Source organism: Mizuhopecten yessoensis, unplaced genomic scaffold, assembly GCF_002113885.1.
Source record: "Mizuhopecten yessoensis strain PY_sf001 unplaced genomic scaffold, ASM211388v2 scaffold10059, whole genome shotgun sequence".
NCBI classification, from domain to species: Eukaryota; Metazoa; Mollusca; class Bivalvia; order Pectinida; family Pectinidae; genus Mizuhopecten; species Mizuhopecten yessoensis.
The window spans coordinates 121,630-134,744 of record NW_018408358.1 but is presented as its reverse complement, the minus strand read 5'-3'; the positions used below and the strand labels follow the sequence as shown (position 1 = coordinate 134,744).

At 39.7% G+C, this 13,115-nt stretch overlaps 1 protein-coding gene across 1 annotated transcript in view; it reads left to right on the top strand.

Moving 5' to 3' along the window:
- The window catches only part of LOC110459404 (UPF0390 protein zgc136864-like), a 6,565-nt gene extending 3,218 nt beyond the window's left edge, over positions 1-3,347 (top strand). The window contains exons 2-3 of the mRNA XM_021511637.1: positions 1,559-1,614; positions 3,167-3,347. Of these exons, the coding sequence (XP_021367312.1) occupies positions 1,559-1,614; positions 3,167-3,328 (218 nt within the window). The 3' untranslated portion in view covers positions 3,329-3,347. The remainder of the gene's footprint in view (positions 1-1,558; positions 1,615-3,166) is intronic.
- The last annotated feature ends 9,768 nt before the right edge of the window (positions 3,348-13,115 follow it).

Here is a 13,115-nt window from a genome sequence, read left to right as displayed (position 1 = left end):
ATATAGTTTATATAGGGAAATAACACTTTTCGGTATATATTTTATCCATTTTCAGCAGAAAATTGCTCAAACTTAGTCAGAATCATCTTGGGTAAATGAGAGTTTTACTTTGTAAAATTAGGATTCCTGCCCCATCCCCAGGGGCTAGGGCGGGGCCCCAAAGGGAACATTTACCAATATTTTCAAATTCTTATCCATTGATGACATGACAAGTATTGTATTTCACTTAGTTTACATGCTGATTTCCACATCACATCTAAACAATAAAATAAAGCTACCAGTACCTATGATATAACTCAGGTGACCGCTAAGGCCTTGTTTTGGTTTTCTTACCCGAGGGTTAGACAACCAGAGGGGTTAGACATCCAACAAAACTCACCTCGAGGGTAGGAGATTTTCTGTTACACCCTCAAGGTAGGGGATAATTATTTTTCTCCCATCCTATTATTTCACAGCTCCGCTAACAATAATCTGCTTTTGTTTGTAAACAAAAACACATGTGGGGTATGAATATCGTCATTCACTTTTGATGACGTCACAATTACACCGGTGACACATTTTAATGACGTCACAATTGAACACATGTTAATCGGCACGAGGCTATCTCCCCCCTAGGGGGTGACAAGCTGATCTTTCCCGGCTAAAACGGGAGACACATCTGTGAAGGGTGGGAGAAAGAGATATCTTTCCCTGGCCTGAAGTGTGGATATCTCTGTCTAATGAGGGAGAAAGTGGGATACCAGAAAATCGGTTGTCAATAATGTTGTCTTTCAGGGCACAGACTTCGAAAAAGAAGGGAAATACAATATTTGCGATTTGACTTACTGGGTGATCACCCGATGACAATGACAAGGAAGTTCAATTGGTTAGAGCCTCATTCTGAAGGCCGTAGGTCCAAGGTTACAACCTCATTCTGAAGTCTGGAGGTCCAAGGTTTGAATTTTATTCTGGGTCCATTGCATTGTCCATCATCTAACATTTACATTTGCTAGAGCATTGCCACTATATTCTGTGTTTGCGTATTGCAGAGTTATCTGCTCTTGTAAGCAGGTATTGATTGTTAGTCATTGGTTTGTGAGAGTAACGTCATCAATTTTTGAGAAAACGACGTAATTTTCTAACACAAACCAATGACTAACAATCAATACCTGATCACAAGAGAAGATAACTCTGCAATATGCAAAGACGGAATAACACTACAATGGCCAGTTCCGTGTTATGAGACCATAACACAGGCATATCTACACGGGTCCGACTAACTACCGAATCGCTATTCCCCTCAGCATAAGTAAGCAGATAAGCAAATCAAACCCACTATGATTAAAAAGTATTCATTGTTTATGTTAGACTATTATAAAACGTCCGTAAGTGCCAGTGGTATGTCAGTAGTTCTCCTAGCTATCGGATCTCTCGTTCTCTTGGGGGTTGGGTTATGTCGTCGTTACAGCTAATTATAAGGATGCTTATATATATATACTTTGCATTGAGGATACATATATGTACATGTACTTTTTAGGAAATTTGAATGAAATTGATGTTTCTTTTCGGGTTTTTTCAGGGAAAATCATCAAACCTAAAAAGACAAAGTTAATAGAGGCAGCAAAATTAAAAAGGGTAAAGTATGGCCTGTTTATAATAACGTAAATCAGAAAACTGATATTGAGGTTATTTTTTGCGAATTTCTTGAAAGTAGCTGCAATGCATGCAGTTTTATTTTTACTGGTCTATTTTTTGCAAATTTGGATTAGTGCAAAAATGTGACTACCGTAAAAATATATACTTCTATAATTAAATTGAAAATTCATTTCAATTTACAATATCTTGAATTTGTGAGTATGTAACAGTGTTAGTGCTGACTCTTTCAAAGACTTATAGTAGGAACAGCAAAGTATGTACAATATACTCAAATCTACAGCTAAAACTGATGGCATAGATAGGTATTACTGTAGCCCAACTAGTGCTGCTTGAATGTGGGCCGAGGCCCCTGTACACTGCAGAGTCGATTCATCATGCAGGCACTTTCTTCCATGTTCTCTACTTGGGGACCAAGTACTTAATGTGACGTTTTTGTAGTAAGGATAGATTGATATATTTTTTAATCAAAGACAAGAATTTCAAAGGTCATTGGTGCAAACCTATGGTGATATATTTCTGGCATTGAGTTGCAGACTCTGGAAACCAGAAGGAAACAGTCCTGATTAACACTTACTATCATAAACACTTACTATCGTAAACACTTACTATCGTAAACACAAGCAACGTCAGGAGCTGCTGCATGCTTGCTAAGAGCACACGTGCTGTGGATTCAAGACTGTTTCTTCCGATTTCCAGATCAGATGTCAACATCTTTTAGTTAGGATGTCGACATAAATAACGGCCAAGTTGGTGTCACATCCAAGCACAAACACGATATAAAGCAGAGTTTCCGACTTGCTAGATAATTATCTTTGATTTTCTTTATCTCTGCAAGTAAATTAGCAAGTCGACATATTCTTCAGTTTATGTTGACATCTATTTTGTGATGTCAACATCTTCTCATATTATGTCAACATAATTCAGAGGTTATGTCGACAAAATGTAAGTCTGCAACTCGATGGCAGAAATATGCCACCATAGTTTCTTCCCTTTTTTCCACCATCCTAAAACTGTTTACCGGGAGTTTCACCCAGTCCGACGTTTGCCTTCACTTGTAAAACACACATTCGCCCAGTGTTAACAATAATGTTAATTTCACCCTTTACATGATTACTACAGATATAGTATAACATCAACAGATATCAAAGTTTTACTTTCTACACAAACAATGTAACTATTAAACGTGTCACAATGTTTCAAGACCTACTTGTCCCTTTGTCAAGCTATGACTGAGTGAGCTCACTCAGTCATAGCTTGACAAAGGGACAAGTAGGTCTTGAAATGTTGCGAAACGTTTAACACGTACATTGTTTTTGTAGAAAGTAAAACTTTGATATCACATATTTCCAAACTGATGAATTTTATTGCAGATACAAAATTAACTGAGGTATCCCGTCATGATAAATCCTACATCATTACTAAGAGTGAAAAAGGCAAAAGTTCAACAGCATCTATAAGTTCTCCTTATACTACACCATTCAGTACATCTGTTGTGCAATTTCATCAAATTATCTGTCTCGCTTGTTTTCAGGGTTTACAGAAAGCTATCAACAGTGATATAGAACACATGGTCTCCATGAAAGCTGTGTCAACAGAACCGAAACAGTTCCACGTCTTCAAGGCCGACAAAACAGCATCCGCCTCGTCCTCAAAGCCAACGCCAGCAGCAGCAGCAGCAAAGACTAAAAAATAAAACTGACAAAAAACCCATGTATTCTGTTGTTCGTTTTGTTTGGTAGAAGTGTCCTGTTGCAGAATTTAGACTGACTTTCGTAGAATTTTCACAACATTGTTAACCCTTTCACCACTGTAGACCATAATGGACTCATCCAGATGAATGTATGTTAGAGTCTACTCCAGTTACCAAGGGGGGAAAGGGTTTGGTAGGAGTGAAAGGGTTAACACAATCATGTACACATGGGGTCTGTTTGTGTGTACGTGGACCAACCAGTTTGCAAATATTAATGCAGGCCTTTAAAATCTTGGCAAATACTCATCAGGAAACAAAATCAAATCACTAGATTCGTCCGTATTTTATAAGCCAGCTAACAAATATCTCTGGTCAAGCCCTTTACAACATGATAAACAAACGCACCCCAGATGTAGGATTTATTTAATGATCCTTGTACCACTGCCAAAACATGTATCTATGTATTGGAACTTTTCTCTACCAGCATGACCAAGCATCAATAAATCATGGCTAAAATTAGTGTCTACCACGGGAAACTATCGTGAAGAATAATACAAAATGAAATATACAGAAATGACGAGACAAGAATTTAAACCCTGGAGCCCTGATCCAGAGACTCTCGCTCTAACCTGTTGAGCTACCGGGTCAATGATACGTCACGAGTGCAGTTGCACTAAAATCATATCTCAAACGAGGGGAAGTTACTATATGAAAAACTGCAGTGGAATTGTTTAGGTCACATTTGCGTATCCTGGTTGAAATGGTTCAGGTGATGCAGAAATATTCCATGATAAACTAACGCACTTGGCCTGAACTGTAGTCAGAACTACAAAATGCAGTTTTGGAGAATAAACAACAACATATCGAGAATAATATGTCCTTCTTTCACGCGTCCACTAAATTATATAATGTATCTTAAAGTCTATATGTTGCTTGACCTGGTTTTATAAAGAAATAACACAAACTAGCAATAGTCAGCATTTAAGGTTCGGCAGGGCACATCTGGACCCCTCAATCTGCACATGCCAAATATTCCTGAGGTTAGCCCTGGTTCAGATCTGCGACTGCCATTTTCTTTAAGGTTCACTGTTTTAACACGTTAAACTGGATACCCGAACAGGGACAGGGATCCTTAATTAACTCATTCAACCCTGAAATTTCATAATGAACCATTCCAACCTTTAAATTGGAAGGGTTCAAATGTGTCTTCAGGGGTCAATGAGTTGAACATGGAGGTGTTTAACAATGGGTGAACTTGTTCTGGTTTGGTGTTTGTACCATTTACAGGGTCTGTGTTTCCAACGGATAAATAAGGCTACATCAGTTATTAAGGTTATATAAATAGGGTTACAACATTAATCAGAATTATACATCCGATAAGCATTGTTTGTTTGTGTTTTACGTCCTATTAACAGCTATGGTCATTTAAGGACGTGCCAGACTTTGGTGGGGGAGGAAAGCTAGAGTTTAAAACAGTACAGAAATTACTATAAATCTATTTCTACTTGTTGTAGGGAAACATGATTCTTTGTTTTTCCGAGATTAATCATGTTTCAAGAGAAGGAAGTCCGAGTGAAACATGATTATTTGTTTTCCCGAGATTAATCATGTTTCAAGAGAAGGCAATCTAATTAAAATTATATCTTCACATCGCTCCCGTTAGATTGAAGAGAAGGAAGTCCGAGTGAAACATGATTAATCGAAAAGAAACGAAACAAAAATGTTTCCTTGTCACATCAATGTTAAAAAATATTTTATAACAGGTAATTTGTTTTTTCCGAGATTAATCATGTTTCAAGAGAAGGAAGTCTTAAGTGAAACATGATTAATCGAGGAGAAACAAAACAAAATGTTTCCTTGTCACAACAGCATTAAAAAATATTTTTTAACAGGTAATTTGTTGTTTTTTCCGAGAATAATCATGTTTCAATTAAGAGAAGGAAAAGTGAAACATGATTAATCAAGGAGAAACAAAACAAAATATTTCCTTGTCATAACGACATTATATAAATATGACATTCATTAGCAGGTGACAGTGAATATTGTCAACCCGAGAAAACCATTGTCACCCGAGGCGAAGCCGAGGGTGACAATAGGTTTTGAGGGTTGACAATATTCACTGTTACTTGCTAATGAATGTCATATCTATTTTGTTACACCAAAAGTCTTTGTAGCTCAGAAACGGCAGCAAACCTCGATAATGACATCTTGTTTGTTGATAGTCTGCTGTTTACAATTGCTATCGCATCGGCGCTTGGTAAAATTGGCTGTTGCCGTCAAACGTTCTTGTGACCATCAAGGTGGGGAAACGAAGCGGGGAACGCACATTTTTCGCGCATGTGATATTTTTCTCTGTCTCATGGCAATATCACCCGCGCCCTTAAAACCGTGCAATGCATTTTCGGAGGGTGACAGAGATTTTTGTTCAATTTTCTCCCAACCAATCAAATAGCTAGAAATTCACTTCAGGTGTAACAATAAAAAATATTTTATAACTGGTACTTGCAAATTTTCTAGAGATACTCCGAATAGTGGAAATATGACTGCGCGAGGGTGTCAATATTTTTTTATCCTATCATGTGATCAATATAACCCAATCAGATGAACTGTTATATAGATGAGGTATAATATTTATTGAAGCTATTATCATGCAGGTAAAAACATTTGGTTGTGGCACGAGGATCCTTAAAAAAACATTTTGATGGTCCCGTAGTAGCAGATGAACAGTAACTGTCCATTAAGATGACCAAGACAAGTACAGGGCCGTATTTATGAAATCGCACTTGTGATCATGCATGAATTCCATGCTCAAACTAACTTTCTTGTAACTCACTTAAATCATGTCAAACAATCAATGAGTCAAATGTAAACATTGAAAACAGTTTTCGGCCTTAAATCTCTTCAATGTTTTTCTGAATCATTTATGAAATAAGATTTTTTTATTAATTCATAATGAGAATAAGAAGTTCATCTTGCGCACAATATTCATGTTTGAGCATGAGAACGGTTTCATGAATACGGGCCCAGGTATCCAAATAAATCAAAAATAAAATTCTTTGTTTCCCAGATTTTATTTAGAATTTTACCATTTGTCATTGCCCCAATGTATACCTATAATGTACGTACCGGTAAGTTTAAATGTTACAGCTAAGTAAAGAGTAGAAACCACATAATTTAGTTTGACCAAAAAACCACCATATAAATTCTACCCAACATAAATAATCATACAGTTACACCCAGCTACTGTTGAAAATAGTAATCCCAGATTGATATAGTTTTTAATCAAGGAATAAAATTTTAACTTTATTAATATACATTGTATACATATTTTTTTATTTTTTTATTATTAAAGTTGAAATTACTGGAGTCCTTGACAACTTTAATAACAATGACATATCTAACAGTGAAAACAAATTGTTCAGGGCTAATTAAATTGAAACTGTTAGAGACTTTGGCTAAAGTAAAGAGTGTACCTGGTAAGTATGAGACCACCAGATTCATCCCCAATATTCAATTAAAAAACATCTGGTGCAGCCATCCGATCTGCTCAGATGATAAACAAAATTCTACACTAAAGAAAACAATGAACAAATATAAGAGGTGACCTCTGTAAAAGAGTCATCTGGGTGAATCTACACTTTGGTATATTGTGAATGCAACCTCTAATAATATAGGACCTCGTACAATCTGTAAATTACTTTATAAATTTAGTGAAATATTTATTTCATGTTACCAGTAATTCCCGTGTGGAGATGATGGTCAATAATTTGATAACCTTGTGACTATTTTTTCAATCAGAATAAAAATAAAGCTGTACCTTTCACAGATTCAAATCTTTGCAAAAAGGTCATTTAAAAGAAAAAGGAATAAGAGGCACAATGGGCCTGCATCACTCGCTTGGTATTAATCTGCGGTACACTTGTAACCTGACAAGTAAAATGCAAAAATAGGAGATACAAATGACTTTTTGTATTCACAAAAAAATGATGTAGCTGATATACAGTATAAAATTGATATGATTACATAATACAGCAAAAGTTTAAAGTAAAATCTCCCAACAACAAAAGGCACATCCAACTTTGATATAAATGTAAATTTCCCTTAAGGAGAAAAATGGGGAAAAAAAGTTTGTTCGAAAAGCAAAACTGGTTTAACTCATTCACCCCTGAAACGACATTTGAACTCTTCCAATTCAAAGGTTGGAATAGTCCATTATGAAATTTCAGGGGTGATTGAGTTAAAGATGTAAAAGCTTCTAAAAAATATACAAGGTGTTCATACAGTATATATATTCATAATTAAACAATCAATACCTCGATCCCCAAGCACTGACAATAAGTACAGATCTTATTTTGTCGATTATGAAGTTTTGTTCATGTTGGCTTTACACAAAATAAGTTTTGTTTGAAATACTGACACATTAATGTTTAGTTAAGTCTATCTTAACAATTACTTCATACCATTGTAATGCAACTAAATACCTTTCATGTGTCCTCAATAAGTCTTAATTACTATAAATTAAAGATATTGTACAGTTTTCTTTTGATGTCAAACTCTTTTGAGAAGGAGGTAGGTAGCATACATCCTTCAGTCACAGTTAGGTAGCATATACATCCTTAAGTCACAGTTAGGTAGCATACATCCTTAAGTCACAGTTAGGTAGCATACATACTTAAGTCACAGTTAGCATACTTCCTTAAGTCACAGTTAGGTAGCATACATCCTTAAGTCACAGTAAGGTAGCATACATCGTGAAGTCACAGTTAGGTAGCATACATCCTTAAGTCACAGTTAGGTAGCATACATCCTTAAGTCACAGTTAGGTAGCATACATCCTTAAGTCACAGTTAGGTAGCATACATACTTAAGTCACAGTTAGCATACTTCCTTAAGTCACAGTTAGGTAGCATACATCCTTAAGTCACAGTAAGGTAGCATACATCGTGAAGTCACAGTTAGGTAGCATACATCCTTAAGTCACAGTTAGGTAGCATACATCCTTAAGTCACAGTTAGGTAGCATACATCCTTAAGTCACAGTTAGGTAGCATACATCCTTAAGTCACAGTTAGGTAGCATACATCCTTAAGTCACAGTTAGGTAGCATACATACTTAAGTCACAGTTAGCATACTTCCTTAAGTCACAGTTAGGTAGCATACATCCTTAAGTCACAGTAAGGTAGCATACATCGTGAAGTCACAGTTAGGTAGCATACATCCTTAAGTCACAGTTAGGTAGCATACATCCTTAAGTATACCAATCAGATCTAATTTTGAAACATGTTCACATACAATGTACATAGCCATACATTTACAAACTTCAACAATATAACCTTTTTTCTAAGACGTTTAGTATCGGCGAGCATTTGTTAAAAACATATGGCAGGTCCAGGGTTTCTGAAAGGAGGTCCCCTGGATCTGCCACTGTTTCAAATAATATATAGATATCTACTAAGAATTAATACAAATCAAAAACAAAATACCGGGGTTACATACATACAATATTTTGATTCTCTGAGATCTTGGAAGTATAAAAATAAAACAGAAATATAATTGCTAATATATATATATATATAAACTAAAATAGGAGTGGACCCTAGAGGTACACACTTGTGAGATTCTCTAAATTACTGTTATAAGCTTAAATAGCACATACACACTGCCCACTATCACGATTATGAATTTGTATTTCAAGCCGACCTGGAAAGATTGCAATGTTTATATTGTAAAATCTTGTCATTATCGATACGTATTGTATAAAACAAATGGTGACATTGATGTGTTCATATCAAAAAGTTGTGTTGAAGCAGAATATGAATTTAAGAAAACATAGAACTTGTGTTTATTTTAATAGCACACTGCAGGGTCAACACTTCCAAATACTGGCTTTATACCCTGTTCATCTGAAAAATCTTGGGCTGCTTTCATTTATCGCGATCCAAACGGTTGAACCAGTTGGACCAGAGTTGTTCGTTATTAAATTAGGTCGGACCTAGTAATAAGGTGAGCCTTGACAAAGGATTTATACCACAAAATATCACATTAAAAAACAGACGAACAGGTTGTTCCACATAAACGATCAGGACCCTGGTTCTCATACTTCTAAACTACAATTTTCTATAATTGGATTACCTCCCTTTATCTGAAAACCTTATTATCCTCCCTTGTTAGCTTTACTCTCCTACTATACGACACATTACTTGGTTACCTTTGTCCTCGTTAATTACTATAAGGCTCTTTCAAGCCCATGGGTGTACAATAGTGAAATTCCACCCAAAGCTGTTTCAAATTTTGAATAAAACCCAAGGTTTTGCTGAGATTTTTGCACCAATTTGAAAAACCCAAGCTTTTTTCACCAATTTGAAAATCATGAGGCTTTTGCATCCATTTGAAAATCATGAGGGTTTTGCACTAATTTGAAAATCATGAGGGTTTTGCACCGATTTGAAAATCCTGAGGGTTTTGCACCAATATGAAAATCATGAGGCTTTTCCTCAAATTTTAAAATCCTTAGGCTTTTGCACAAGTTTTGAAAGTCTCGGGGGTTGAATTTCCATACCTACATCCCTGGGTATGAAAGAGCGTTGTCCTCTTATTCCAACCAAAATTGATTCAGAAACCAAAAATAAACATCACAAATTCTGCAATGTTTCCATGTTTGTGACGTTACCTCATTGTTATTGTCCCTCTGTGGCATCATGCATGTCAAATTGGGTGTAAGATACTCACACCCCTGGGTTACCCGGGACCCTGTCATAGTATCCCCCCTGGCCTCTGTAAGACAGAACTCACACCCCTGGGTTACCCGGGACCCTGTCATAGTATCCCCCCTGGCCTCTGTAAGACAGAACTCACACCCCTGGGTTACCCGGGACCCTGTCATAGTATCCCCCCTGGCCTCTGTAAGACAGAACTCACACCCCTGGGTTACCCGGGACCCTGTCATAGTATCCCCCCTGGCCTCTGTAAGACAGAACTCACACCCCTGGGTTACCCGGGACCCTGTCATAGTATCCCCCCTGGCCTCTGTAAGACAGAACTCACACCCCTGGGTTACCCGGGACCCTGTCATAGTATCCCCCCTGGCCTCTGTAAGACAGAACTCACACCCCTGGGTTACCCGGGACCCTGTCATAGTATCCCCCCTGGCCTCTGTAAGACAGAACTCACACCCCTGGGTTACCCGGGACCCTGTCATAGTATCCCCCCTGGCCTCTGTAAGACAGAACTCACACCCCTGGGTTACCCGGGACCCTGTCATAGTATCCCCCCTGGCCTCTGTAAGACAGAACTCACACCCCTGGGTTACCCGGGACCCTGTCATAGTATCCCCCCTGGCCTCTGTAAGACAGAACTCACACCCCTGGGTTACCCGGGACCCTGTCATAGTATCCCCCCTGGCCTCTGTAAGACAGAACTCACACCCCTGGGTTACCCGGGACCCTGTCATAGTATCCCCCCTGGCCTCTGTAAGACAGAACTCACACCCCTGGGTTACCCGGGACCCTGTCATAGTATCCCCCCTGGCCTCTGTAAGACAGAACTCACACCCCTGGGTTACCCGGGACCCTGTCATAGTATCCCCCCTGGCCTCTGTAAGACAGAACTCACACCCCTGGGTTACCCGGGACCCTGTCATAGTATCCCCCCTGGCCTCTGTAAGACAGAACTCACACCCCTGGGTTACCCGGGACCCTGTCATAGTATCCCCCCTGGCCTCTGTAAGACAGAACTCACACCCCTGGGTTACCCGGGACCCTGTCATAGTATCCCCCCTGGCCTCTGTAAGACAGAACTCACACCCCTGGGTTACCCGGGACCCTGTCATAGTATCCCCCCTGGCCTCTGTAAGACAGAACTCACACCCCTGGGTTACCCGGGACCCTGTCATAGTATCCCCCCTGGCCTCTGTAAGACAGAACTCACACCCCTGGGTTACCCGGGACCCTGTCATAGTATCCCCCCTGGCCTCTGTAAGACAGAACTCACACCCCTGGGTTACCCGGGACCCTGTCATAGTATCCCCCCTGGCCTCTGTAAGACAGAACTCACACCCCTGGGTTACCCGGGACCCTGTCATAGTATCCCCCCTGGCCTCTGTAAGACAGAACTCACACCCCTGGGTTACCCGGGACCCTGTCATAGTATCCCCCCTGGCCTCTGTAAGACAGAACTCACACCCCTGGGTTACCCGGGACCCTGTCATAGTATCCCCCCTGGCCTCTGTAAGACAGAACTCACACCCCTGGGTTACCCGGGACCCTGTCATAGTATCCCCCCTGGCCTCTGTAAGACAGAACTCACACCCCTGGGTTACCCGGGACCCTGTCATAGTATCCCCCCTGGCCTCTGTAAGACAGAACTCACACCCCTGGGTTACCCGGGACCCTGTCATAGTATCCCCCCTGGCCTCTGTAAGACAGAACTCACACCCCTGGGTTACCCGGGACCCTGTCATAGTATCCCCCCTGGCCTCTGTAAGACAGAACTCACACCCCTGGGTTACCCGGGACCCTGTCATAGTATCCCCCCTGGCCTCTGTAAGACAGAACTCACACCCCTGGGTTACCCGGGACCCTGTCATAGTATCCCCCCTGGCCTCTGTAAGACAGAACTCCCACCCCTGGGTTACCTGGGACCCTGTCATAGTATCCCCCCTGGCCTCTGTAGGTCACTTTGATGAGAAAATATCTGGATTGGGACCAGAACAAAGGGAAGTGTCATTTTCAGGGGGATTGACTTGCTGAAGGTGATGCAAATGTTATGGAGGAACAATAATAAATTGAGTCAACAGACACATTTTTCACCTTAATACTATAGTTCTACTGCAACTTAAACACTTATCAAATACGTGTATCATCACTTGATACCAAAAACAGCACACTTCTCACTTAAATCATATTCCACAGTGAACTACGTAAATAACATTCAGCTGCATATAGATTACTTAAAGCATTCAAATGTTAACAACTCACTCAATTACATTAAAATGAAAAAAGCTCACTTGAATTGCATTCAACTCCACTTAGCTCATTTGTGTTGCATTCAACTGCACACAGCTCACTTGAAGGACATTCAACTGTACACAGCTCACTTGAAGGACATTCAAATGTACACAGCTCACTTGAATTGCATTTCAACTGCATTGATTTCACTTGATCAGCATTCATCTGTATCAGAGTTAATTTAAGAACAAAATACATTCAGCCACCTACAGCTTTATGTTTCAGTGACTTGGATACTATTCACAATACAACCCATTTCACATGATTCACATCATGCGACTTCAAAATGGAAGCAGCTGATGGTGAATTAAACAACACAATCTAACACACAACAACCAGTATGTGATCTACATTTAGTCTACATAGGGATATAGTCTGAAGTAGTGGATGTGAACTATACTTATGGATGGTCTTTGTCAGTGGGTGTGGCCTGGCAGTGGGTGTGGTCTATATCAGTGGGCATGGCATATATCAGTGGGTGTGGTCTATGGTAATGGATGTGGTCTATGTCAGTGGATTTGTTCTTTGTCAGTGGGTGTGGCCTGTCAGTGGGTGTGGTCTATATCAGTGGGTGTGGCATATGTCAGTGGATGTGGTCTATGGTAGTGGATGTGGTCTATGTCAGCGGGTGTGTTCTTTGTCAGTGGGTGTGGCTTGTCAGTGGCTGTGGTCTATATCAGTGGGCGTGGCATATGTCAGTGGGTGTGGTCTATGGTAGTGGATGTGGTCTATGTCAGTGGGTGTGTTCTTTGTCAGTGTGAGTGGTCGTTGTCAGTGGGTGTGGT